The following is a 27,372-nucleotide window of genomic DNA, read 5'->3' on the forward strand; positions in this document are numbered from 1 at the left end:
CCCGTGCTTGGGTTTCCTAAATGCAGATATTACTGCTTTATCCCTATCTACTATATTGAGGCTCAATGTAAGGCACAAGGCTTTACTAGATCTTACATATAGGAACCTTGTAAAGATAAATTTGAATCCAGGCTGACACTCCATATCTGTATGCTTTTTCTTACACACAACTAAGTCAGTTTTTGGTTGGTATTGTTTTCAAAGGTTCTTTCTTCGTCTTTGTAAGCATTTTAATGTCTCAAATTCTCTAAGTCCACTTACTTTGAGTATATTGTTGCTGAAAATGTTGTATCAGTGAAAATCCTGTACTAAGGTTTCCAGGACACTGCTACTGTGCATAGTTTGTAAACTTCTAAGCATTTATTTACTCGACTTTAGCCCAGGTTACCCTTCCCAAAATGCTATCTTTGCTGTCTGGAACTTTTTCCTTCCTCAATTAAGTTCACTTTATACTTCTCTCTGGATGTAACTCCATGTGTGAACCTTGGGGAGGCCTCCTCTCAACCAGTTGTAACCAGCCAACATCCTCCAACCTGGAGAAGCTGGAAGACCTGACTGAACTTGCTGGGCTCACTGCCCCTGCTCCCTGCGCAGCACCTCTTGGGTGTGTGTGGGGTGTGTGGGGGGGAGGGAACACGTGGGGGCGTGGCGTGCTAACCTGGACCCGCCCTCCGGCTGCGCGCGGCTGCCGCCCGCGGTCACGTGAGCGCGGCGAGGGAGGGGGCCTACTTCCGGGCTGCGGAAGGAGACGCGGCCGCGTGAGGACGAGGCGATTTGAAAACACGCTCTGGGAGCTAGCGAAGAGCCTGCGGCCGGCCGTACACGGCGTTGCCCCGTGGGGCTTGGCGCTCGCGCTCTCTCCGCCTTGTCTTCGCGGCCCGGCTCGGTCCGGGCTTTCAGGTGAGTGGCGTCCGCCGGTCCTGCTCGGCCCTCCCGGGGCGCGGACGTGCGCGGCCCAGGCGGTGGGGCGGGCGGCCGGGGTCCCCGGTGGCCTCCGCCAGCCTGTGAGCCGGCCAAGGGGCTGCCGAAGCGCTTCGAGTGGCGGTGGGCCGATTCGGGGCCCCGCAAGTGTTAGGCCGGCGTGTGGGGCTCGGGCGGGAGGCTCCACACGACGTTCACTGAGGTTCAGGAACCATGGTTTCCTTTGAAAAAAAAAAATAGAAAGTAAAAGAACAGAAACGGGGTTTTCATTTCTGGTGTGCAAGCTCAAGAGCTGGAGTGGGCGGATCTGATCGCTGCGCTCCTCTCCACCTTGTCGGAACCCTCGATTTGTGGCCCCTCAAATTTGAAGGAGCTCTTGAGACGCAAGGGGTTGGATAGGGAAAAAGCCTTAGGCCAACTGTGTATGCTTGCTTTTCCCTTGATTCCCTCCTCCCCTTTTTGGATCGCGGTAGGAGTTGGGAAAAAGGAAAGGTTAGGGAGGGGGCCTCAGGGCAAACTACTTCGAGTTTGCTTAAGTTGCAGTCATCATCCGCCCAGGTTAACTTCGGGACTGACCTGCAGCAGGAGTATGTGTGTGTGCTTGAGTTTTCAAGCGGTTGGAGCTTACTGGAGAAGGTGATGTGAGAGCTGACCCGAAGCTGGAGTTGCTTCCCTATATTCAATACTGTGAAAGTGTTGTAGTCTAGTAGAAATGTGTGATTTCCAGTTAATAAAATCTTTAAATGAAAATGGTAGCTGTTGCTGATGGAACTCTAAAAGTTCCTAGTAGAAGAATTTTGTCTGTGTGGTTCTGTAGACTTTATTAAGATTTAGAAGTCAGTGAAGAACTATTAGCCCTCATAATTTTCTTAGCAGATACACGAACGTGAATTTAACGGGATGGATAACATGGCATGATTTGACATCCATATTCAAAATGAGATGTGATGTAGTGCATGTGCAAGAAGTGCCCAGAAGATGATGTGAGAGAGACCACAGGGTCAATTTTTCTCTGGGTTGTGTGCCATTTACTTTTATTTCTGGAAGCACTACTGATAAATTGTAAGAAAAGCATAGAGTGTGTGCTTGCTTAATAGATAAAAGCCAGTTTTGTATTAAAAGTGGCCAGATGAATACTGGGGCCTTCTCGGTTTGTGAGACTTGAGTGTTTGGTATGTGTTTATACTGAGACTAACACATGCAACACAGGCATGTTGGGCTTGAAGCACGATACATAGATGCATAAACTTGTGATTTGAGTGTGATAGGAACAAGGCATTTGCTTACTTAATGTATTTGATAAGGACTATATGTTGCCTGACAAACTGAGGCACAGTAGGAAATGTCAGTTTGGATAAGAATCATACTGATTCTAGAAACAGCTTAAAAAAAATTGAGATGGCATCTTGGTGTTGGCCCAGGCTTCTCAAGTTCCTGTGTTCAGGCAGTCTGCTGCTTCAGTCTGACATGTGGCACAGGCACAGGCACAGTCACTGTGCTCCTTTTACAATCAGCTCTTAACCCTCTGTGTAGGCAACTTCTACTTAATGGATCTTAAGGTAGTAAAATCCCATATTAGTGAATTTGGATATGATGTCATAGTTGAATTCATTCATTAATTTTCTTTCTAGCACTGTAAACTTTCATTCATTCATTCATTCATTCATTCATTCATTCATGAGGATTGGACCAGAAGCATCCTGAGATGCTCAACTGGGTGTGCAGTGGAAGACAGAATTCATTATTTTTGAAGTATGTGAAAGAAGCTTCAAGAAGAGCTGAACTGGTTCCAGATGGAAGTAGTTATCATTTTTTTGTTTTTATTTGAAGTCCATTTATGGGGTAGATATAGCCAGAGAGGGTTGTTGGAACCATGTTAGTGCCTACCATGGTAAGAAGTGTACCATTTATACAGAATAATTGAAAGCACCTTATCCTTGTCACATATGTGTTTAGAAAGCTGTCTGGTGACCATGGTCAGGGGGTCAAAGAGGAGACACTAGAGACCAAAGTGTTTACCAGTGAGAAAACTGTTGAGTAGTCTAGGGTAGAAATGTGGACTTCTAAAAGCTAGTGACTTAGGAATGGGTAGGAAGCATGCAGATTAAAGAGTTGGTAAACAGGATTGGAGCGGAAGTTGAAAGAGTGTAGTGGTGAGGAAGGAAGATGTTCAAGGTGATCTAGTTATGCCTGAGTTATTTATTATAACAGTGTCCTAGCTAGTCTTTTCCTTATTCCTTTTACATTGCATTTCCTTTTACACTGTTCCGGGGTGGAGCAGAGGGTGGGTACTGTTTTTTGCTTATTACTAGCCTGAATTCTGCCTGATGTTCATAATGCTTGTGCCTTCACTTCTGTCCTATGCTCATTGTTTGTTATTGTATCCAGCTTTTGATCCATTAAGTTTCCTAATTATCTATTGCATTAAGAAATAAGTTTTTAAACATTGTAGAATCCTGGGTGCTATGAACTGTTCCCAACAAAGCAGCCATTTCAGGTTTTTGACAGTTTTATATGGCTCAGAAAACCTTACAAAAGTTCTTCAGCAAGATTCTTCCCTTCTTGTTGTTGACTTATTTTCAACATTTCTTAACCAAACTGATTCTTGCATGTTTTAGTGGTTTTGTCTGTTTTACATTTTAATTCTTTGGCATCTTTGTTCATGGCCATGATTCATGGTGATGTTTGAGTAATGTAAGTACTAGGAAACGTTTTTATTCTTTTACCACTTATCCTTGCTTAATTCATTATGCTCATTCCTTTTGACAGCACTCAAGAATGACCAAAAAAAGGAAACGCCAAGATGATTTTCAGAAAGTAAAACTAAAAGTTGGTAAAAAGAAGCCTAAGTTAGAAAATGCTACAGCTACAAACTTTAAGACAAAGGCAATACATTTGCCTGAACAACTTAAAGAGGACAGAACACTTCCAACCAACAATAGAAAACTTAACATAAAGGTAAACTGTTATTCTTTTTTGATAATAGGGAAATTTTTCTTTCGTGTTATGTAGAATGTTACTGTTTTGTAAAAAGGTTTAATCTCTTAAAGTAAATGATTTGCCTTAGGGCCATATGGTGGTATGTTGTTAGATGATGCTTGGGTTACCAATATCTGATCTTGGAATTGTGTCTTTCCTACTTCAGGAAGTTTTGCTAAACTAAATCTGTAGTGATTGCTCCATTGTAAACTTTTTTTGATGGTATATGTCACCTGGAAATAGTTCTTAGATTTGATTCATTTTGTTAAGTTCTTGAAGGATGGTTTTCTTGTTTTGTTTTGGAGACAGGGTTTCTCTGTAGCTTTGGAGCCTGTCCTGGAACTTGCTCTGTAGACCAGGCTGGCTTCTGACTCACAGAGATTCTCCTGTCTCTGCCTCCAGTATTCGTGCACCACCACTGCCTGTTGGTTTTCCTATTCTTATAGTTGATTAAAGTAAGATCTTGTTGGGGCAAGGCTGGAGAGATGGCTCAGCTGTTAAGAGCACTGGCTGCTCTTCCAGGGGTCCTGAGTTCAATTCCCAGCAACCACATGGTGGCTCACAACCATCTGTAATGAAATCTGGCCTGCAGGCATACATGTAGGCAAAACACTGTACACATAACAAACAAATCTTAAAAAAAAAAAAAAGATTAAGGTCTTGTGGGTAGTTGTTTTTGAACTGTAGCACATAGCTCATTGCCTGCTTTGTCGTAAAGAGTAAGTATCACCTTTGTAAAGTGCTCCGTGCCAGAAATACAGAATGGTGCTGTATTTCAGATTTTATAAGATTTTTGGAATTGTCTTTATATGTAATGTGAGGTATGTCTTAGGTGAAGAAAATTACCAAGTAGTATTCTCTGAATAAAACACACTGTGAAAAGCGTGCAGGAAGATTTTGTTAAGTTTGGAACCTAGTAGGTCTGCACTAGATGTTGAATGTTTCTAATCTTAGTAAAGCTAACAAACAATTGAAAAAATACATAATTATTGAGCTGGGTGTTGCATGCCTTTGATCCCAGCACTGGGGAGGCAGAGGCAAGCAGATCTTTGAGTTCAAGGCCAACCTGGTCTACAGAGTGAGTTTCAGGACAGCCAAGGCTACATAAAGAAACACTGTCTCGAAAAACCAAAAAAAAGAAAGAGAAAAATACATATTGATACTTAAGCTAACTTGCTGTTTTAATTAAAATGTTTACATCAAAGTGATACATAGTAATATTCACACCTAAAATCTGCATTTCTATTTCTAGGATTTGCTGTCACAGATGCATCACTATAATGCTGGTGTTAAACAAAGTGCTCTTCTCGGACTTAAAGACCTTTTGTCTCAGTACCCATTTATAATTGATGCACACCTTTCAAACATATTAAGTGAAGTGACTGCTGTGTTTACAGATAGAGATGCTAATGTTCGGTTAGCAGCAGTTCAACTTCTTCAATTCCTGGCCCCCAAAATACGAACTGAACAAATTTCTCCATTTTTTCCTTTGGTAAGTGCCCATCTCTCTAGTGCCATGACTCACATTACTGAAGGAATTCAGGAGGACTCTTTAAAAGTTTTGGACGTTCTGCTGGAACATTACCCAGCTCTCATTACTGGCCGTAGCAGTATATTGCTTAAGAATTTTGTAGAACTCATTTCTCATCAGCAGCTGTCCAAAGGACTGATAAATAGAGACAGATCCCAGTCCTGGATACTTTCTGTAAATCCTAATCGGAGAGTCACTTCTCAGCAATGGAGGCTGAAAGTCTTAGCGAGACTCAGTAAATTCCTTCAGGCCTTGGCAGATGGATCCAGTAGGTTGAGAGAAAGTGAAGGACTTCAGGAACAAAAAGAAACTCCCCATGCCACTAGCAACTCCATTTTTATCAACTGGAAGGATCATGCCAGCGACCAGCAACAGATCCAGGTTTATGAAAATGGGGGTTCACAGCCAAATGTCAGTTCACAGTTCAGGCTACGGTAAGGATTTCAGTTATGTCCACACTCAGTTTTCCTATATTGAATTTTAACTACTGACCATTAATGGCTAATAGTGGGAAGACATAATACTTGTCTTTCATAATTTTCATGTAGTTATTCATGATGAGTTAATTAGAAGACTCCCAATGTCAGGAGTCACTTAAAAGTATGTTTTCATTTGTAACCAAAGCCTAATTAGAAGTAAAACTTAAAACTTGCTGTTGGCTTTTCTGTTTCAGTGTTTTGTTTTTCTTACCAGTTTTGATCAATGTAATTGACAGTTCATGGTGCTTCATTTTACTGTATTTTACATTTAAATTAAGCAATGAGCAACACATTATGAAGTCATTAGCTTTTTCTATTCTTACCTTACCCTATTAGGTACTTGGGAGCTCAAGGTGCTGTGGATGAAGACCTGTCATCCCCTGAAAATCTGAAAGGATTCATTGAGATAATAATCCCATTGCTAATCGAGTGCTGGATTGAAGCTTTGCCTCCACAACTAGCTGCTGCTATTGGAAATGGTATAGAGCGAGAGCCTCTGCAGGTTATGCAGCAAGTTCTGAATGTCATTTCCCTGCTGTGGAAACTGTCAAAGCAGCAGGATGAAACCCACACATTGGTGAGAACTAATGGGTTCTTTATTATTTTATTAGTAATGCCTTCTATCATAATTGAGATTAGAAATCAGCTCTTACTATAGATTGAATATGGGTTCTCTAAAGACTACCCACAGTTTAATTGTAAACTTGTTTCCCTTTTTTGCATAAAAGTGCAAATTAAAGAAGTTTCTGTGAGTGGTTTTTTTTTTTTTTTTCTGAGACAGGGTTTCTCTGTGGCTTTGGAGGCTGTACTGGAACTAGCTCTTGTAGACCAGGCTGTTCTTGAACTCACGGAGATAATGCCTGCCTCTGCCTCCCGAGTGCTGGGACTAAAGGTGTGCACCACCAACGCCTGGCTCTTCTGTGAAGTTATTAACTGGACTTTAATATTTCTCAGTGAAGTGCATAACATAAAGGTTTTTTTTGTGAGGTTATTAGCTAGATATAATTAATTTTTTTCTGTGAAATGCATAACAATTTTCTCATTTGTTAAATGATTTCACAGTAATATTGAAATGTGTTGTTCATAGGCCAGACATTGTGGTATATGCCTTTAATTTCAGCACTTGGAGGCAGGAGAGGCAGATCTTTTGAGTTCAAGGTCAACCTGGTCTACATGGTGAGGTCCAAGCTAGCTGGGATTACCTGGGGAGACTGCCTCTGAAAAATAAAATAAAAAACAAAACCATTGTTGCTTATGGCAAATTAATTAAGAACATTTTGAATGTTTCTTATGGGATTGAAAAGTTACTTATTAAGTGGTTCCTTTTGTTGTTATCAAATGCAGCAGTAGAAGACTGTCAAAATGATGGTAATGGAGTATGGTGTATGTTCATAGTGCATGTAAGGAGGAACAGAGCTGAAATCAAGTTTGCAGTTACCACACTAGCACTGCTTTAGAGTGTGAGGCATCTGTTCTACAGAAGACCTCTTGCAGAGACTTTTGGCTAGACCCATATGAGTCTTTTAAAGTTGCCTGCATACACAAACACTAAGAAGGTGTGTCTTTTTTGTTTGCATTTTAGTCTTTTTATTTTGACCTAAAGATTAGGATGAGACATGCTGTATAAGGTAAAAGTAAGGTTGAAGAGCAATAATTTTGAAAAGTATTAATGAATCTGTGCAAAGATAGGCTTAAAGGGCTTATTCTATTATTACTAGTCTATCACCACTATCTGCAGGGATGTTTTTAAATTGCTTTTATAACTAGGATAGCATCTTTGATTATACTTTTGAGCTTGTCCTATGAGTGAATCATTGTACATATTAGCAACAAACTAATAGGTAAGAGTATAGTGTGTTAACACTGGGAAAGCAAAGCTTGGTTGGTTCGTATGGCAATTTGTGGGATAGGTTAACAGTAATGTATAGAATAACTGTATTTGTTGTTGTTGTTGTTGTTGTTGTTGTTATTATTTTGGTTTTTGAGGACAGGGTTTCTCTGTGTAGCTTTGGAGCCGATCCTGGCACTCGCTCTGGAGACCAGGCTGGCCTTGAACTCACAGAGATCCCTCTGCCTGCCTCTGCCTCCCGAGTGCTGGGGTTAAAGGCATGTGCCACCAATGCCTGGCTAGAAAACTGTATTTGTAATTTTAATAGATCTATAACAATTCGTGATTTAAAATGATATGACTTGAAAAATTTTCAATTTAGAATGGTATTAAAACTTAGCTGCACAATGTTCTATTTTTCACTTATGCTGTTGAATACATTCTGTGAGGTATTAACTACTTCATTATAAGACAGCCTTTGTATCAGATACCTATTGTTCAACCATAGGCTAATAATACACGTCTACTGAATATATTTAGGGTAGGCTAGGCAAAATTTTGATAATTTGTTTAATTAGATCTATTAAAATGTATTTCAATTTAAGATATTTTCTCCTTAAAATGGGTTTAGTAGGATGAAACTCACCAAGTCAGGATTTTCATCTGAAAGACTGAGAAAAATAGAAATTATGATACTTAATATGAACTAGTATTTCATTACTTTAAATGCTTTTGTAGTATTTGTATTTAGGAGTTAAAATACACAATCTGCAAATTCACTAATTGTGCTAATTTCTGGTCTTGAAATTTAATGCATATTTAAAATAGTATGCTTTATAACTTATCATTACAGGGTATTTTATTTATTTAGGATTCTTAAGTTTTTAAGACAATAGACTGTTGAAGATCAGAATACTAAATTGAGATAACTGGGTAAAACTGATATGATAGGGCCAGAGAGATGGTTCAGTGGCTAGAGATAGTTACTGCTCTTTGCTTCTTCTTTAATATTTATTTATTTGTTTATTTATTTTTATTTTATGTGTGTAAGCGTTTGTCTACATGGATGTGGATGCACCCCGTATCTTCCTCATACCTGTAGAGGCCTAGGGAGGGCTTTGGATTCCCTGTAACTGAACTTCCAGGTGGTTGTGAGCTCCCATGTGATTGCCGGGAACTAAATCCAGGTTCTTAACCACTGACCATCTCTCCAGCCCCTTGAGTACATAGTGCTGAGGCCATTAGTTTGATTCCCTTTGCCTGTGTTGGATGGATCACAGTTCTACTCCAGATGCCTGTAACTCCAGCTCTAGGAAATTAAATGCCCTGGCCTCATGTGCACCTGCACTTGTGTATAGATTCACAAGACACCCATGTGTACATGTAATTAAAACAAAAAATCTTATGAGGGGATGGTGAATTAATGTTGGAATAATATGTGCATATATATGCATAGTTACACATATATTTGCAGTATTAAAGATGGAGCCTAGAGCCTTAGCTGTACTGTTGAGGTATTCTCAGCCTCCAAATATTTAAAAACACCTTGCTATGCTAGACTAATAATTTGGTAAGAAAACTATTATAAGCAAGTATAAAATTTTATCTGCATAGTGATTAAAAAGAATTTTAATGTGTTTTACCATCCCTACTATTTCCTACTTATTTTACTGGTAAAATAATAGGATGTTGGGTGACCTGTATAATGGTTTAATCTTTAGGAAGAAGGGAATGACATTCCTGTGAGCACAAATCACAGGCATGGGTTGAAATTTAATTTTTCTTTCGTGAGTGTAAGGTTTTTCTATTGATGAATTGACATCTCCATGTGGGTAAATGCACACATTTATGAGTGCTGATTGCTTAGTACTACTGGAACCTTTTCATGAATTTGGTGTAGTTGGTCTTGTCTGACTTTTTTTTGGGACTGCCAGCTCCCCAATAATGACACAGAAACTTACTATTAATTATGAAAGCTTGGCATTAGCCTAGGCTTGTTTCCAGCTAGCTCCTGTAACTTAAATTAACCAGTTTTTTTAGTCTATGTTTTGCTGTATGGCTCATTACCTCTCCTCCATTCTGCACATTTGACTTTCTTAGTGTCTTCTGCCTTGCCAGATTCAAACCCTGAGTTTTCTATACCCAGAAGTCCCACTTAATCTCTCCTGCCTAGCTATTGGCCATTCAACTCTTTAGTAAACCAATCAGGTGCCTTAGACGGGTAAGGCAAAACATAGACACATCTTCACACAGTGTAAACAAATATCCCACACCAATTTGGTTTGCTAGTATTTACAATATAATTGAGAAATTTCATTTGTGTTCAAATATTTTAAAAAATAATTGAAGCTTTGGTCTTTGCTCCAAAAGAAATCTCAAGATACATTGAGGATGTGAGTCCTTACTGGGGCTGCTCATTTCTCATGTGTATGTCTTTAATGTGTACCTAGTTTTAAGAATGCAAATGAGAACATAATTTACCATTACATGTTTTCTTTTAGGATCCTGGATTGATAGTGTTAGGAACTGTTACAATCACTGTGAATGTTTTGTATCTTAGATTTATATCTTAATTCTTGCTTTGCTTCTGTTTTCTGTTCTATCATTGTTATTTCATGACTATTAGAATTTGCAACCAAATACCCAATTTTTTTTCTTTTTTCCATATATGTACTCGTCTTATTAAGTTCATTACAATTTAAATTTAAGCCAGGTATCATGGGATGTGCTTGTAGTCCCAGTGCCTGAGGATATTTATTGTCGTGATGAAACACCATCACCAAAAGCAATTTGGGGAGGAAAGGGGTTATTTTGCTTACAGTTCCAACTGTTAATTGGAGGAATTCAGGATAGGAACTCAAACAGGGCAGAGACCTGGAGGCTGGAGCTGATGTAGAAGTCCTGGAGGAGTACTGCTTCCTGCTTTTGCTCCCCCTGGCTTGCTAAGCTTGCTTTATTATAGACCCTAGGACCATCTGCTTAGGGGTGGCACCATCCACAATGGGCTGGACCCTCCCATATCAATCACTAATTAAGAAAATGTTCTGCAAGCTTGCCTATAGCCTGACCTTATGGAGGCATTTTTTAAATTGACGTTTCCTCTTAGATGACTACAGCTTGTGTTAAGTTGACTTAAAAAGTAGCCATCTTACCCAGAATTTAAGAGATGAAGGCAGGAAGATTTCAAGTTCTAGGACCAGCTTGGGTTATGTAGTGAAAATTGGTATTAAAAATAATTCCAGTGCTGGAGAAAGAACTCAATGGATACAGTGCTTGCTGCTCAGTCATGGTGATCTGAGTTTGTATGTTGGCACCTATGTAAACGCTGGGCATTGTGACATATGTACTTAAAATCCCATTACTGGGGCAGTAGGCACAGGTGGATTCCTGGGGTTGCCAGCCAGTCACCCTAGTCTTTTTGGTGAGCTCCAGTCCAATGAGAGACCCTGTTTCAAAAAACAAAAATAGCTCCTGAGGAGCACTTGAGATTGACTTCTGGCCCCTCTATAAGCATGCACATATTATACAGTACATATATCCCAGGACAGGCTCCAAAGCTACAGAGAAACTCTGTCTTGAAAAACCATAAAAAAGAAAAATTCCACGGTTATACTGGCCACTTTTTTTTGGTGCTTGTGGACGAACACTGGCTATAATTAAATACTTGATAGCTCCATGTGAGAGATCACTACTGCATTAGCATACATAAGTAGTAGTTCTGTTATTTCAGAAGATTTGAGTATTACTGTGCTGTTCTGAACTTGGGAGACAAAGGTGTAAGCATTATTGATTAGGTGCTTTTTAATGGTGCATACCTTCTGATGGCGTTGATGGTAAACAGGATGGAGTGTCAGTAGTAGGAATAAAGACAGTGTAGTATAATGTAATGAGGAGCACAGAGCTCAGGAAGTACTCTGAAGATAAAGTATTTGAAAATGTAACTTAATGAAGGAGCAAGTAGAAACAGTTTCTGGGGAATGGTCTTACATAGAGAGCATAAAGTAGAAGACATGCTTAAGAAATATTAAATTAATGGTTAAAATTAGGAATTTTTCTTAAAAGTCATTTGCTTGTAAGTAAAAATTAGATGCTCTGTTTGATTTTAAATTTTATTTATGTATTACTGCATTGGCAGAAGTAGTCTTATGATGGGACATTGATAGTTTGTCAAATTTCTGCCTAAGTTTTAGTTACTTTACATTTTGTCTTGTGTATTTTCTAATTCTAACCTTTATTTCAATAGGAGTCATGGCTTCGAAAGAATTACCTTACTGATTTCAAACATCATTTTATGAGCCATTTTCCATATGCCTTAAAAGAAATAACAAAGCAACGAAAGAAAGAGACAAATAAAAGGTATTGCAATTGTTTTCTACTGTGTGGGCTTAAAATGCTTTATGTCCTAAAACTATTAGAGGATAGACATAATCTGCAACTTTATATATGTGAGGCATTTGTATCTAAGTCATTATGAAAATGAAAACTAGCCAAGGAAGGCTTATCTTGAACAAACCACTTTAAGCCTTAGGACTAGCAATCTGCTTTGTTTTTATAAGTTTTTATGAATAGATTTTGCCATAGGTAATGTCAGATTACACAAATAAGAATTGAATAAAAATTGCTGAGGCTGATAACTTCTTAGAATTCATCTGTTCTCATATGTACATCAGTAAACTGATAATGAACTAGTATTCTTCTGAAGAAAATCAGAAAGGGTAATAGAGGATGGAGTTTAAAAATAAAGACTAGAAAATATTTAAAGTCTACTTCAAATGAGAGCAGATGTGAAAATAGGTTATGTAATAAAACTTGACAAGTTAGTACAAGATGGAATAGTGAAATTGTAATTGCCCCAAATGAGCAAACACTTGGAAGGGAATTTAGGATCTGTGGAAACATTCTTAACTATCCAAGGCAGAGAGAGGTGGAGAAACACTGAAGCTCTGTGAGCAGGGTTCAAGGACTTTGCTCAGAATTGATGAGATTATTGATTGTATGAGTTTTTTATGGATTCACTAAGTACTTGCCTCTTACTGTAAATGGGGTATTGTAGTAGAGAAAAAGTATTGTAGGGCATATTCTTTGCTTTCTTAATGCTTTGACTGTAATCCTAAACAAGTACATCATGGTCTAGTTGGAGCTGATTCCATGAAATTTTAGGTTCAGTGGAAGATTTTGCCTCAAAAAGGAAGGTATTAGGGGTCAGACAGAGGTGGTTCAGTGGGTAAAAGCACTTGCCTGCCTTAGATTCCTGGGATGTAAATGGTAGGTGAGATGAGGCTCCTCCAAGTTGTCCTCTGATCTCTGCAAGTGTGGCACCTGTCTGTCCACACACAGCCACAATATAAGCAAATGAAAAACAAAAGCCAAACACTGGAGCGCCATTAAGGAAAGACACTTGATGTTGTCTTTGGGCCTCTGTGTGCACATTTGTATGGGTACCTGCAGATATGCGCACGCCACACACATACATAATGCTATGCACATACCCCTCCACCTGAAACAGTGTAAGAGGCTACTTACTAAAGATTTATTAGATAGCCAGTAAGTCCTTCTTACCTGTAGTCTATTCATTATTTCAGTTAATGTGCATCTGGAAACACTAAATGGAAAGTTTCAGAAATAAACAAATTTTATAACGTTTTTTTGAGACAGGATTTCTCTGTGTAGCTTTGGAGCCTATCCTGGCAGTTGCTCTGTAAATTTTATAACTTTTAAAGGTTTATTTTTATTTTATGTATATGAGTATTTTGCTTACATGTAAGTAGGTGTGTGGGAGTGTGTGTGTGTGTGTGTGTGTGAGAGAGAGAGAGAGAGAGAGAGAGGGAGCCCAAGACCAGAGAGAGAGAGGGAGGGGGAGAGAGAGGGGGGGGGAGGGAGCCCGAGACCCATGGTGGTCTGAAGAGGTTGTCAGATTCCTGATCAGAGGGTTGTGAGCAGCCATGTGCTGGAAATCAAATCCAGTGGCCTCTGCTAGAACAGCAAGTGTTCTTAACCACTGAACGTCTCTCCAGCCCTCAATTCATGAGTTTTGAATTGCTTGCTTTTCTGTGTAATGTTATCCTGTGTGGTCTTGCCTGGAATGAGCAGTTTTTTTTTTTTTATAGTTTATTATTTTAACCTTTTTTATAAAGTAAACTTTAACATATGTTCAAGTGAAAAACAATGCAGAATTCTGTGTTCATGGTATTCAGTGTCTGCTTAGGATCTTGGAATATGTCCAAGGCTATATTTAGACTTAGATTTGGCAGATAATTTCATATGAATGAACCAAGTGAACCTATAACTTTGGAGAGAACAAAGGACATTTGTTGCTAATGATTAAGTTTGTGCTTTCAATTAAAAATTGGTATTTTGGGTGTCTTCCATCTTTGAATTTGAAGCTTAATTTTCTAGCTTTTTGTGCTCTTTTTAAAGTTTCTGTCATTACATTTGGGATCATTTAAAATCATTGATTTATTTTTATGTGAATGGTTTATTTTGCCTGCATATTTATCTGTGTACCATGTACATGCAGTGCCCACAGAGGCCAGAAGAGGGTGTTAGATCCCCTGGGTCTGGAGTTACAGGTTGTGGTGAGTCACCATGTGGGTGTGTGCTGGGAATTGAACCCAGGTTCTCTGGAAGAGTAGCTAGTGCTCTTAATCTTTGAGTGCGGGGCGCCCCCTGCCCCCTTTAAATAAAAGCACTGTTTCTCTACTTTTCAGGGTGTGTGGGTAGGTCTTCAATCCTGAGGCAGTTTAAGAGGTCATGCTCTACTTTACTGATTTTCTTCCTTATTCGCCTCAAATTCATAGGTTCACTTGGTTCATTTTTATGAAATTATCTGCCAAATCTAAGTTTAAATATAGCCATGAACATATTCCAAGGTCCCAAGCGGACATTTAGGGTCACAATAATGTCTCTAAAGGAATTCAGAGGTAGGATGATGGTCAGCAAGCCACAGTGGGCCCCCTGTCTCCATGTTATCACAGTGTTGGTGTTACAGGCAGTTGCATTACATACTTGGATTTATACATGGGTTCTGGGGATTGGAATAAAACTCTTATGCTTCCGCAGCAAATATTCTTACCACAGAACCATCTCCTCAGCTCCCATTACTCCATTTCTGATGAATGGTTTCAGCAGAGTGTAAGATTCTAGGTTTCTGTATGCGTGTGCACAATAACACTTTATAGTCTCCTGGTTCCCACTGCTATGTTAGAAGTCATCTGTGAGTTAACTCATAATTTAGATGTTTTTGAGATAGGGTCTCACTATGTGACTTTGGCTGACCTGGAACTGTATATAAACCCAGACTGGCCTCAAATCATAGAGGTGTGCCTGCCTCTGCCTTTCAATGCTGTGATTGAAGGCATGCACCACCATATCTAGCTGATTGTGAATTTTGAAATGTCTTTAATCAGTTTTGAACAATTCTAATAATTTAAAAGCATTGTTATAGGATCTTTTTCTTTTTTCAAAATTAGCTGAGATTAAAGGTGAGTGCCCACCATACCTAGCTTTCACCCCACTTTAAAGTTATCAGCAAGATTTGGCTCTAACTACTTAAATCATCTTTACTGGAAACCGAAGTTTTGCTAGAGACTTGGCTTCATGATAGGATTGATGGTTTGTATATTTAGTCTCCCCCTTTCCCCTACCCCCCTGGTTTTTTCGAGAAAGGGTTTCTCTCTGGCTGTATTGGAGCTCATTCTGTAGGCAGGCTTTAAAATCAGAGATCCTTCTACCTCTGTCTCCTAGGTGTGGGATTGAAGGTATATACCACCGTGCCCAGCTCTCGTATATTTAGGGTTAAAACTTTCTGTGTAAGTAACTGGAGGAACAGAATGAACACTTTTAAATTGCAGATAGATATCCATTAAGACCTTCTAGATCAGTGGTTCGAGACTCCTTTACTGGTTGAATTGCCCTTTCATTGGGGTCACCTAAGACCATTGGAAAACAGATTAACAGTAGCAAAATTTCGGTTATGAAATAGCAACAAAAACAATTTTATGGTTGTTCTGCACCAACATGAGGAACTGTGTTAAAGGGTCTCAGTATTAGGACACTTGAGAATGATTGTTCTAGATAGTAAATTAGGCTGTGAGAGACAAACTTATGTATAGAAAGTGTTCCAGGTTTCATTCTCTCCTAATAATGAAATTTCACAGTTTTAGTAGAGAATTTGTTATAGAAGGTAAAACCTTTTTTCCCTCAGTTTCCTTGGGAGTATTTCAATGGGTGCTTTCTAAACTCTCTGAGATTTCTTTCAGTGTCAGACTTGTGTTTTGAATTGTCCATTGACCATCTCTCTGGGCTTATGTGTTTAAGTTCAGCACCTTAGTCTGGGACTCTGTTTTTCTTCATCTTTGTTAAGTCACCAGTGCTTAAATTCATGTCTCCTCCATAGTCTCCAAACTCATATACATATATATGTTAGAACAAATTTCAAATCCAGATACTTTTAGTTTTCCTAAATGCCTTCCTAATCTGTTCAACATCAGCTCTTCTGTCGTCCTTGGCATTGCTCACCTAAGTTGCTTAAGTATCCATACAGCCTTTTCTTTGATAATAGTCTATAACACCCAGTTTTCCTTAGAAAAGAAGTAGCCATGTTTCTTCTTTGCCTGCAGAATTTGTTTTGATGTCTTTAGCCACTGACTCATTATCATTTGGTGCCATTTTCCCCTTCCAGGCTTGTCATTGCCAGCCTTTCATTTGATGCTCAGTAGCATCAGACTTAATTTCTCTACTTGTGTATGTATGGATATGTCCTTGCTCAAGCTTGACCTAGGGTTGTCCTTTCCTTTCTTTATGTAGATTATTTTGAGATAGTTATAATAATGGCTAATGTTTTCTAAACAGAATTGCCTCTACTATTGACTCATCTTTGAATTTTTGTTTTGTTTTTTTGTGATAGGATTTCTCTGTAGCTTTGGAGCCTGTCCTGGAACTCACTCTGTAGACCAGGCTGGCCTTGAACTCACAGAGATTATTTACCTGGATGAGTTTTCTTTTTACAATTTGTTATTTTATTTTATTTTATTTTTTGAGGCAGGATCTCACTGTGTAGCCCTGGCTGGTTCAGAAAGACTACACTGCCCTTGAACTCAAGATATTGGGCAGTATCTGTCTCCCAAGTATTGGTATTAAAGGTGAAATGCCAGCAGTTTTCTTATTTCGTGCAAATTAAGATGAGAAATTAGTGGCTCTTTTAAAACAGATTAGTTTGACATTAAGTAAAAATCAGTATTATTATTGTTATGTTCCACCAAATACAGGTTCTTGCTCTAAAAATATCTTGAAGTGAGTTAGGATTTTTAGGTCTTACCAAGCATTGTAGAAAGTCTAGCATTCCAGTGCAAAATTAGGCATCACCATTTGCCCTTCTCATAATAGTAACTCAGTAATGACCAGAGGCATAGAAATGCTCTAAAGGCTGCTGCTGCTGCTGCTGCTGCTGCTTCTTTCTTCTTCTTCTTCTTCTTCTTCTTCTTCTTCTTCTTCTTCTTCTTCTTCTTCTTCTTCTTCTTCTTCTTCTTCTTCTTCTTCTTCTTTTTTTTTTTAAATATAACCTTGATTCCATAGGATGGTTTTATTTAGAGATCACGGCCTAAAGTTGCCTTGTACTGTGTCTTGGAAATTGTAACTTCTGTGAGATAAAAAAGAGCCCTTTTATCCATTGTTAGGACTATTTTAAGTGTTCTCAAGCAGGTGTGGTTTATAGATCTGTGTGTGTATGTGTTTTGTTTTTAGCATCAAGCATTGCACGGTTCTCTCCAATAATGTAGATCATCTTTTACTGAATCTAACGCTGTCTGATATCATGGTCTCGCTGGCGAATGCTTCAACTTTGCAGAATGACTCCAGTTGGATAGAAACCATAAGGAAATTTGTGACGGAGACCCTTAAAGGTGGCGCTAGGCTGAACAGTAAACAGTTGAACAGATTGCTTGGAGTCTCATGGAGACTAATACAAATGCAACCAAACAGAGGTAGGTGGCACAGGAGAGGATCTCTGGGTCTGGCATAAATGGTGATTGCCATCACTCCATTCAAGCCATTGCTAGGCTAAGTTTTTGTTTGGTTTTTTGAGACAGGGTTTCCTTGTGTAATTTTGGAGCCTGTCCTGGAACTAGCTCTTGTAGACCAGGTTAGTTTTGAACTCATAGAGATCTGCCTGCCTCAGCCTTCCAAGTGCTGGGATTAAAGGCATGTGCCACCACTCCCTGGCACAAAGCCTAAGTATTTATTAAGCAGTGTGCTTGAGCACTGGGACTGTAGCTTAAAGTGCTTTTTTCTTGGGCTGGGGCCATTTTGAAGCAAACTGGTAAAGATGACTATCCTCCTGGATATGCTTATGCCTCTTATCTAGCTTGAAATTGTTAGTTTTTTGAAGTGAGTTACTAGTTTTTTCACCATTCAAATCAAAGCTTTCCTATTTGGTTTCCATCTTATTTACCTTTCCAGGACCTTGGTTTTTGTCATCCTAGGTTTGTTTCTAAGAAAAGTGATATGTAATCTGTGGTTGCTTTGACTTTAGGATGTCACACTGCTGCTATATATGATAATCATCAGTTTGTGCCTAAGACAGCTTTGCCCAGGAACAAAGTAGAAGTCCTGTGTGCGGGAGCATCTATTCATATGCAGTTGTTTTCTTTCTGTTTTCAGAGGCCACAGAGATTCTCATTAAGGCAGTGTATACGCTATATCAACAGAGGGGCCTGCTTCTTCCAGTTAGGACTTTGTTAATCAAATTTTTCAGTAAAATCTATCAGAAAGAAGAGCTGAGGTCTTACAGATTGAGGTAAAGATTTTATCTTTTCCCTGAATCTCTTGCTGATTTGATTAAGTCTTTAAAGAAAGAAAGAAATGATATAAAATTTTACCAACAAGAATTCTTCATAGTGCTGGAAAACTGTACCCAGTATCTAAGCAGACTAAGGTAATGTAAGACTGAAGTCATTTTGTATGGTTTGTTTCATTTATTGTATGGTATCTAACACAGGATAAACAACTCACATAGATTTCACTGGTATCCCTTTTTATTTAGAAATTATACCATTTCTTGATTTAGTGGGCAAAATTGCCACTGCTACAGAAGCCAGCATCCTACCTGCTTTCAGATGCTTAAATAAGAAAATGTGGTATTTGTTTTCTTTTCTTTTTTGTTTTTTGTTTTTGTTTTTGTTTTTGTTTTTTCGAGACAGGGTTTCTCTGTGGCTTTGGAGGCTGTCCTGGAACTTAACTCTTGTAGATCAGGCTGGTCTTGAACTGTCAGATATTCACCTGCCTCTGCCTCCCGAGTGCTGGAGCGCCACCACAGCCCAGCTTTATTTGTTACATTAGAAAAAAAGATTGGTCTTGGTTTAAGTAATATCTCTCATGTTTGTAAATTAACATTTTGTCCTGTTCTTTCTTGGCTTCCTAAGATACCGGAGCAGAGTGCTATCCCGCTGGCTGGCTGGCCTTCCATTGCAGCTTTCTCACCTTGGTTCCCGAAACCCTGAGCTGTCCACACAGCTGATTGACATCATTCATACTGCTGCAGCACAAGCAAATAAGGACTTACTGAAAAGCTTACAAGCTGCTGCTCTGCGAATTTATGGTGAGTTGTTAGTGGTGGAGGTCAGCCTTGATCTATTTTAACAAGGAAAAGGAATGTTGAAAGGGAGTTCTTTTGATTTGCCTTTCTTTTGGTTTGCATTTGGTTAAATTGCTCAAACAAAATACTAAACAATAAATTCATGTAGCACAAATTCTAATTGTAAAACCTCAAGAGTCAGATATTGGGGTTAATGCTGAAGATCAGGGAAGCAAAGCAGCCAGCCACTAGAGAGTTCTCACCTCTACTAATGCTCAGATCAAAGGGGTGATCCTGTCCTCAGACTGCATCCTCAGACTGCTTAGACTGCACTGTTCCTCAGACTGCATCTCCTGTCTCCTCCCACCTTACATTCCTCTCTCTGCCCAGCCATATCACTCCTATCTCCATCTCCCTAGTGCTGGTTGGCATTAAAAGTGTGTGATCCTAAGTGCTGGAATCACTTTTTTGTGAGTTCTGTTTCTCTTTTAGTCAGATTCAATCTTGTGTATCCCAGAGTGACCTTGAACTCAGAGATCATCTGCTTCTGTCTCCCAAGTGCTGGGATGAAAGGTGTGTGCCACCACTGCCTGGCCTCTATGGCTAACTAATGGGGCTAGCTTTGCACTCTAATCTTCAGGCAAGCTTTATTTGTTAGATCATAAACAAAATATCATGACAGATTCATTTTATTAGAATAATTTTTACCTTTTGTATTGTCTCTACCTGTTTTTGTTGTTTTGGAAGGCATGTTTGGGACAGGATCTCACAATGAAGTGCAAGCTATCTTTAAAACTATTCATAAATTTAACTGATAAGGTACTTTGAAAATTCTTTTGATGCTTTGATGGCAAGATGGTTCTTGTGTTATTTAATCATGAGTATCTTAGATGACTCCAATATTCTACATTTCTAAATCTGACTTCTACTTAGTATTTTGAGGAGAAATACTAATAAAAGCTTATTGGCATATGTATTTATAAAGTATATAAAGCTTACATTTATTGAGCTATAAATCACATGCTGTAAATTTTGTCATTTTATGATGTTGTATAATTCAGTGATTCTTAAATGCATTTCTAAGGTGGTACCATTATTACTATTACATAATTCTAGGATGTTTTCATTGCTCCCCGCAGAAACCCTGTTTTCATTAGTCATCTCGTAGTCTTTCTTTACTCAGCTCCTGACACCAATTAATTTATATTCTGTCTATAGACTTGCCTATCATTATGTGTCTGTGTATGGATTTATGCATGTGAGTACAGTGCTCTTGGAGGCCAGCGGTGTCAGATCTCCCTGGAGCTGCAGTTACAGGCAATTGTGAGCCATCTGATCTGGTCCTCTGGAAGAGCAGTAACATGCTCTTCACCTCTGAGCCCTCTCCAGCCCGTTTTCATCACCATCAACATTTTTGTTTTACTTTTTAAATCTCTTTCTATGTGTTGGATGTTGTAAACTTAATAGTATCATGTAAGACTAAAATGATTATGTTCAGTATTTTACTTAAACATAACTTAGTAAACCATACATGATAAAAGCTTTGGTATATAATTGTTAAAATTGAAGTTGAACATAATTTGTCAGCCTTGAATTCATTGGAGGTCATCAAGCTGCTTTAAAAATTTAATCTGTGGTTTGTGTATCTTTTAAGTTGACTTTCTTATTTACCTGACCCACTAGATCCACAAGAAGGTGCTGTGGTGGTTCTTCCTGCAGAGTCTCAGCAACGCTTGGTTCAGCTTTTGTATTTTCTACCCACTCTGCCTGCTGATTTGCTTTCTCGGTTAAGTCGGTGCTGCATTATGGGGAGACTTGGTTCAAGTTTGGCTGCCACACTTATTGGGATACTATACATGAGGTATCACTGTGAAGTGAGCTATATTTTAAATGTGTCATCTTTCCCTCTCATCTGTTATGGAATGGAAATATAGAAAGCTTCTTTTGTTTAGTTTTTTTGAGAATAGGATCTTTCTACATAGTCCTGTCTGTCTTGGAACTCATAATATAGACCATGCTGGCCTTGAACTCATGTAGCTCCTCTGCTCCCTAGTGCTGGGATTAAAGACCTGCACCCCACTGCCCAGCCTTCGTTTACTTTTAATGGGGCAGTTAGAACTTTGCAAATATAATTTGCTGCAGTTTGTTGATATAAGGCTGATACAAGCTTGTTTTGTGATATATATCCGTAGTTTGGGGTAGAGGTTGTAGTTAAGTAGTTAAAAGCATGTAGGTAAGAATCCTATACTTAAAATCTCAAGTGGTTATGTGTTGTGATGTGGGCCTTTTTTTATCGAGCTTAGATCTTTGGAGTAATAGCACGTGACAGTGTAATGTATGTGTGTGTGTGATTGATCTGTGTGTGTGTGTTTGTATGTATGTATGTATGTACGTACGTACGTATGTGTATTTTCCCTGGAAGGATATCCGATTGCATGTGGGGTCTGGGGGTTGGTGTTAGGAATCAACTTCGATTGCTCTTCCACCTTATTATTGAGGTAGGGTCTTGAAGCACAAATAATAAAACCCCAGAGACAAATATTAGGGTTAAAACCAGCCACTAGCTCTTACCTCTACCTCAGACTAAAAGGGCAGTCCTGTCTTCAGGTTGCATCTCCAGACTGCACTGCTATCCACCAAACCTCAGACTGCCCAGAGACTACACTGAGCTCCTGCCTTGTATTCCTCTCTAGTGCCGGAATTAAAGGCCTATGATCCCAAGTGCTGGAATCAAAGGTGTGAGCTCTGTTTCTCTTTTAGACTGATTTACTCTCATGTAGCCCAGAGTGGCCTTGAACTCACAGAGGTCCATCTGCCTCTGTCTCCCTAGTGCTGAGATTAAAGGTTATGGCCACTACTTATGTCCTCTAACTAGTGGCTTAGCTCTGCACTCTAATCTTCAGGCAAGTTTTATTTGTTAGATTGCAAAGCATCAGTACAGGGTCTCAGTTAAATTCAGAACTAGATCACGCTTCCCCTGGGGATACCCTGCCTTTGCCTGTGCTGGAATTACAGGTGAATCACCATGCTCATTTAACAGTTATGTTTGTTCTAGGGGATTCAAACTGTTCCCTCTTCCTTTTACTTCATGGTTACCTCTTTTTACCTTTATTACTTTGGGCTGTCCTAGATGCCTCCTATTAATGAGATCATTTTTCTCTTTGAGTCTGGATTTTTTTCACTTTGTCCTCAAGGTTCATCATATTATAACATGTATGAGAATTTTGTTCCTTTATTGAGACCATGTGGTAGTCCATCAGGTGTATACTGTGTTTATTTTTAGTTTATCTGTTGATGGGTATCATTGTCTCTGCTATTTGGCTACTGTGAATAATGCTTTATGAATATTAGTGTATCTCTTCGAGACCTTGCTTTCAATTTCCTTGACTCTACCTAGAGAATGACTGGGTAGATCATGTGATACTGTCTTTAATTCATTTTTATGCACACGCTAGGCAAGCGCTCTTCTACCACATCTTCAGCTCATGTGTTTATAGTGTTTGGAGGAATTGGAATACCTTGCTCTATATAGTGGCTTTGTAGGCTTTAAAAAAAAAATCATACCACCATCTTGAAAATACCCTCCATTTACTGTTTGAATCATCAGTTGATTCTTTTGTTTGTTCATTTAGTTTTTGGTTTTTTGACAGGTAAATGTTAGGCCTTTGAGATTTTTTTCTTTTTAATGCTACTACTTATCTGTAACCAGAAGTGTTTTACTTACTGGTTTCCATTGGAGGGCACTCTGTACCTTAGCTACAGTGTCTAAGATTCAGTTAAGACTAGCTTTTGAATACTTACTGAAATTGAGTCTCTGGAAACTACATTTGATGCTTTTGAATATCAGTTATGGTTCTCTATGATTTATTAGTTTTTGTCAAGAATGGGCTCTGTAGTCTCGCTTTGTTTAACTTTCCTCTGGAGATTTGTATTGATAGTTGGAAAATTGGGTTAGTCTGCAGTACTGACAGTGGGGGTTCATAATCATTAAAAGCAGATTGAGACTGGGGCTGGAGCTCAGTGTTGGAGTGTATGCTTGGGCCCTGGGTTCCATCCATTTTGCTTTTAGTCTGTTTGCTTCCTTCAGACATATTTTTAAGTACTTCAGTTTTGCTTCTTTTTTTTTCTTCTGCAGTACCTATCCTCTTCTGCTAAACCATGATTGTATACCAGCCAACTTTTTTATTCTATCCTATACTAGTATAAAAGTCTTACTTCTTAATCCCATATATGCTGGGTGCTGTTGCATTATTTTTCCAGAGATTATTTTTCCAGAGATATTTCTTTGATTAAATTCAAGTTTTGTAGCTTTGATGCCCAGTTGTTTTTGTTAGAATTAGGTTATTCCCTATGTGAAAACCCCATCAGCTAGACATTGTTCATGTTGATTTCTTCTCAGCTTTTAATGAGGGTACTTAGAATTACTGCTCCTACCTTTTTACTACCCATTTATAGTTTCTTACGATTTGACAACTACCCCCCACCAATACCATTCTGTGGTATAAAACAGTGGTTGGAAAACAACTCGATCCTGAATAGATGTGCCATGTGGCAAATTCTTTGTGACAATTGATAAGCAATATGTCATGCTATTTCTAAAACCAAAGTGATACTGTGTTTATTGTCAAGTTCTAATGTTATGTCTATGGCCTTTCTCATTTGCATTTCTGCCCATGATAGCTAGGTTGGACAATATAATTATAGACAATTTTTTTATTAAATATAAGGAAAATGTTGAACAGAGAGAAATTGGACTAAGAAACTTTGTCTTGTGTTTTCTTGAGGGTGCATGTGGTGCATTTTTCCAGGACCAAATTTGGTTTGCCTCTTTTCCTTTTGCATAATTAGTGTTACTGCTCCTCAGTAGGCTTTGAGTATGCTGCTTGCCATTTGTTCTAAGTCAAACTTTAAGTGTGCTTTCTACTTCTAGCCACTGGGTGGCGCAGTTGCTTTCTGTATTCACTGGGTGAAAGAGGATGTTTTTCTGTCATCTCATTTCTTTTTCTATCCTTTATGTCGAGTTCCTGTGATATCCCTCCATAGATGTCTGCATACAGCTTGGAATGACACACAAGAATGCTTGGTTATTTAGTGTCCCTCCTCATATTTAAGACTATTAGTAAATAAAAATGTAGTGTTTTTTGTTTGTTTGTCATGGTTTTCCCCCCTCCAATCTGTGCAATGTTGGAATTTGAGTTATACACCACCATACCTGGCAAAATGCACTTATAGTAGTTTAAAAACATGGGGGGGGGTACGTAGTAGGCATATAGGTAAATTAGAAAAGCCTAATTTGTCTGGCTTTTACTCATTTGTCTGATAAAATCTCTTAGGTCTGATCATTGTGTCTTGCTGCATGTCTGTTTGGCATTCACACTTTTCCTAAGGAAGCCGTGCTTTGAGTGCTTTTCAGAGAATAGCCAGTAACTTGTCCTACAATAGGAAACAAGTATTTCTCATTTAAAGCTGCCTTACAGTTAGCTTTTGTCTCTTTTTATCTTGTTTTGGGTCTTTTGAGATAGGATCTCATGTAACTCAGGCTGGTCTCAAACTCCTTGTGTAGCTAAGGGTGACCTTGAACTTCTGATCTTCCTGCCTCTACCTCACAAGTACTGGGTTTATAGGTTTGTGCCACCAGGCTCAGTTCATTTAGACTTTTTTTTTTTTTTTTAAGATTTTTAAGATTTTATTTATTTAATATATATACAACATTCTGCTTCCATGTATATCTGCACACCAGAAGAGGGCACCAGATCTCATAACGGATGGTTGTGAGCCACCATGTGGTTGCTGGGAATTGAACTCAGGACCTCTGGAAGAGCAGCCGGTGCTCTTAACCTCTGAGCCATCTCTCCAGCCCCTCATTTAGACTTTCTTTGAAATTCTCTGCTCTACTGTGCTTTTGTGAGAGTACACCAGAATACAGTATATCATGGCTTTAATGATAAACTTTTTAAAGCCCAGTGATTGATTGATATATAAATATAAATATAAATATAAATATAGTTAGCTGTGAAGCTGAGATTTCATTAAACTTACTTGCTAAGGGTAAGACCTTGGTTTTATTTTTCGAGACAGGGGTTTTCTGTGTAGCTTTAGAACCTGTCCTGGCATTAACTCTGTAGACCAGGCTGCCCTCAGAGTCACATAGATGCATTTACTTCTGCTTCCTGAGTGCTGGGATTCAAGGCATGCACCATCACTGTCTGGCTGGTAAGACTTTTATATAAATAAAAAACTAACACTGGCCTGTGGTGGCACACACCTTTAATTCTAACACTTGGGAGGCAGAGGTGGATCTCTGAGTTTGAGGCCTGCCTGGTCTACAAAGCTACATAGAGAAACCCTGTCTTGAAAAACAACAACAACAAAAAACCTACCACTGACATAAAAAACAAACAAAAACTTCCTTGGCTCTTTGGGTCTAATTTTGAAATGTTGTAGAAGTTTTGCTGCATCATATATGTGGGCCAGTTATACTTTTTAATGAAATGTAACTATAAATATTTACACCTCTAACTTTCATAATTGTAATGCTAGGGTCCTTATAAATGAAGTTAAAACAGTATATATACTATGAAACTATGGGTTTTACCCAACTTGCAATTGGATATGTTTTCTAAAATTTTATTTATTTAAGGTAGAGGGGTGGGGGGGGGTGGGTGGGTGGTGGGTGGTGGTGTGTGTGTGTGTGTGTGTGTGTGTGTGTGTGTGTGTGTGTGTATGTACATGTGAAGGTCAGAAGACAATCTGCAGAAGTCAGTTCTTTGTTACCATATGGGTCCAGGGATTGAATTTAACCATAATGTTTAGTAGCAGGTGCTTTTACACTGAATAATCCTGCCAGCCTAGATTTGTTTTCAATAAAAGAAAATGCAGAATTGGGATTATGGCTCAGTGTTAGGGTACTTGGATTGTCCGGGTTTAGTCTCTGGAGTCCCCTCCCTTTAATGTTTTATTTGTTTATTTTTAATTTCATGTGTATTCGTATTTTGTCTGCATATATAGCTGTATGAGGGTGTTGGAGTCCAAGGGACTGGAATTACAGACAGCTGTGAGCTGCCATGTGGGTGCTGGGGATTGAATCCAGTTCCAATGGAAGAATGGCCAGTGCTTTTAACTGCTGAGGCCCCTCCCCTCTCTTAAAAAAAACTCCAGTCCCCCTCCCCACTCTTAAAACAAATAAGGACAAATTGGTAATAGTTGTTTTATTTCTTATAGATCGTCCTTTTCTGGATGGAACCATTCAATTAATGACTACTTAATGACTGATGTGGACTATCTCAGCTTCTTATTTTCCACACTTACAGGTAGCCATATTAACATGCCAAGTTAAAAGAGAACACGTTGCTATGTGACTGTCACACTAGCCTCCTTAGACTGTGCTCATGGAGTATGGTGGTGTGAACATGAAAGCAGTTAGCTTGTTGGGCAGTGTTTGCGGCAGTCTGATCATTCTGAGGGTCATTGGTAGGTTTTTTGTGTGTGTAGTAGAGCCAAGAAGGACATCAGAATTATGTTGGGTAAGGCAATCCATGTTCCCAGAGTTTGGGGATGAACCCACCTCCCCATTCCATTCTTTTCTCCCCACATAAAAGACTTAGTAAGTAATTGAAAAACATTTGAACATAGAGTGTTTACTGTATTTGGAATGAAGCATATTGTTGCTCTTTCATTTTTGTGCATTTGCTTTATCTTTTTTGAGACGGCTTCCCTAAGAAACCTTGTTTGACTTTGAACTCAGAGATTTGCTGCCCCTGCCTCCAGAATGCTAGGATTAAAAGGTGTGTGACACCGTGCTTCATTCATTTTGTTTGTTAAAACCCATTGTTAATTGGAATGACTATGCCCTTGTCCCTTTTTTTAAAAATTCAAGTGTACTAAGGCTCCCAGTAGAAGTGCTAAGTTTTGTTTTTCCTGTGCTATACATTGGGTCAGATCACATCCTTTGCATTTGTATTTAATGTGGTTTCTGTTTCTAAGATTAAATTCCTTAAGACACTGTAAGATGCAGAAATACAACAGAGTAACAAAGAAGAGCTGTTATATGAGTGTTGTGTATTAC

General features: G+C 38.9%; 1 protein-coding gene across 3 annotated transcripts in view; it reads left to right on the forward strand.

Moving 5' to 3' along the window:
- Window positions 1-759: 759 nt before the first annotated feature.
- Tex10 (testis expressed 10) overlaps window positions 760-27,372 on the forward strand; it is a 41,864-nt gene continuing 15,251 nt past the window's right edge. The window contains exons 1-10 of one of the 3 annotated variants that reach the window (XM_027403118.2): window positions 760-900; window positions 3,691-3,879; window positions 5,153-5,865; window positions 6,247-6,487; window positions 11,982-12,094; window positions 17,480-17,718; window positions 18,395-18,530; window positions 19,156-19,331; window positions 20,991-21,168; window positions 26,529-26,617. In XM_027403118.2, coding sequence (XP_027258919.1) covers window positions 3,700-3,879; window positions 5,153-5,865; window positions 6,247-6,487; window positions 11,982-12,094; window positions 17,480-17,718; window positions 18,395-18,530; window positions 19,156-19,331; window positions 20,991-21,168; window positions 26,529-26,617 — 2,065 coding nt within the window. In that variant the 5' untranslated portion in view covers window positions 760-900; window positions 3,691-3,699. Of the gene's footprint in view, window positions 901-3,690; window positions 3,880-5,152; window positions 5,866-6,217; window positions 6,488-11,981; window positions 12,095-17,479; window positions 17,719-18,394; window positions 18,531-19,155; window positions 19,332-20,990; window positions 21,169-26,528; window positions 26,618-27,372 lie in introns of those variants that run through there. The other 2 variants (XM_027403119.2, XM_027403120.2) reach the window with 2 other exon arrangements.

This window comes from Cricetulus griseus, chromosome 2 (assembly GCF_003668045.3).
Source record: "Cricetulus griseus strain 17A/GY chromosome 2, alternate assembly CriGri-PICRH-1.0, whole genome shotgun sequence".
Lineage (NCBI taxonomy): Eukaryota > Metazoa > Chordata > Mammalia > Rodentia > Cricetidae > Cricetulus > Cricetulus griseus.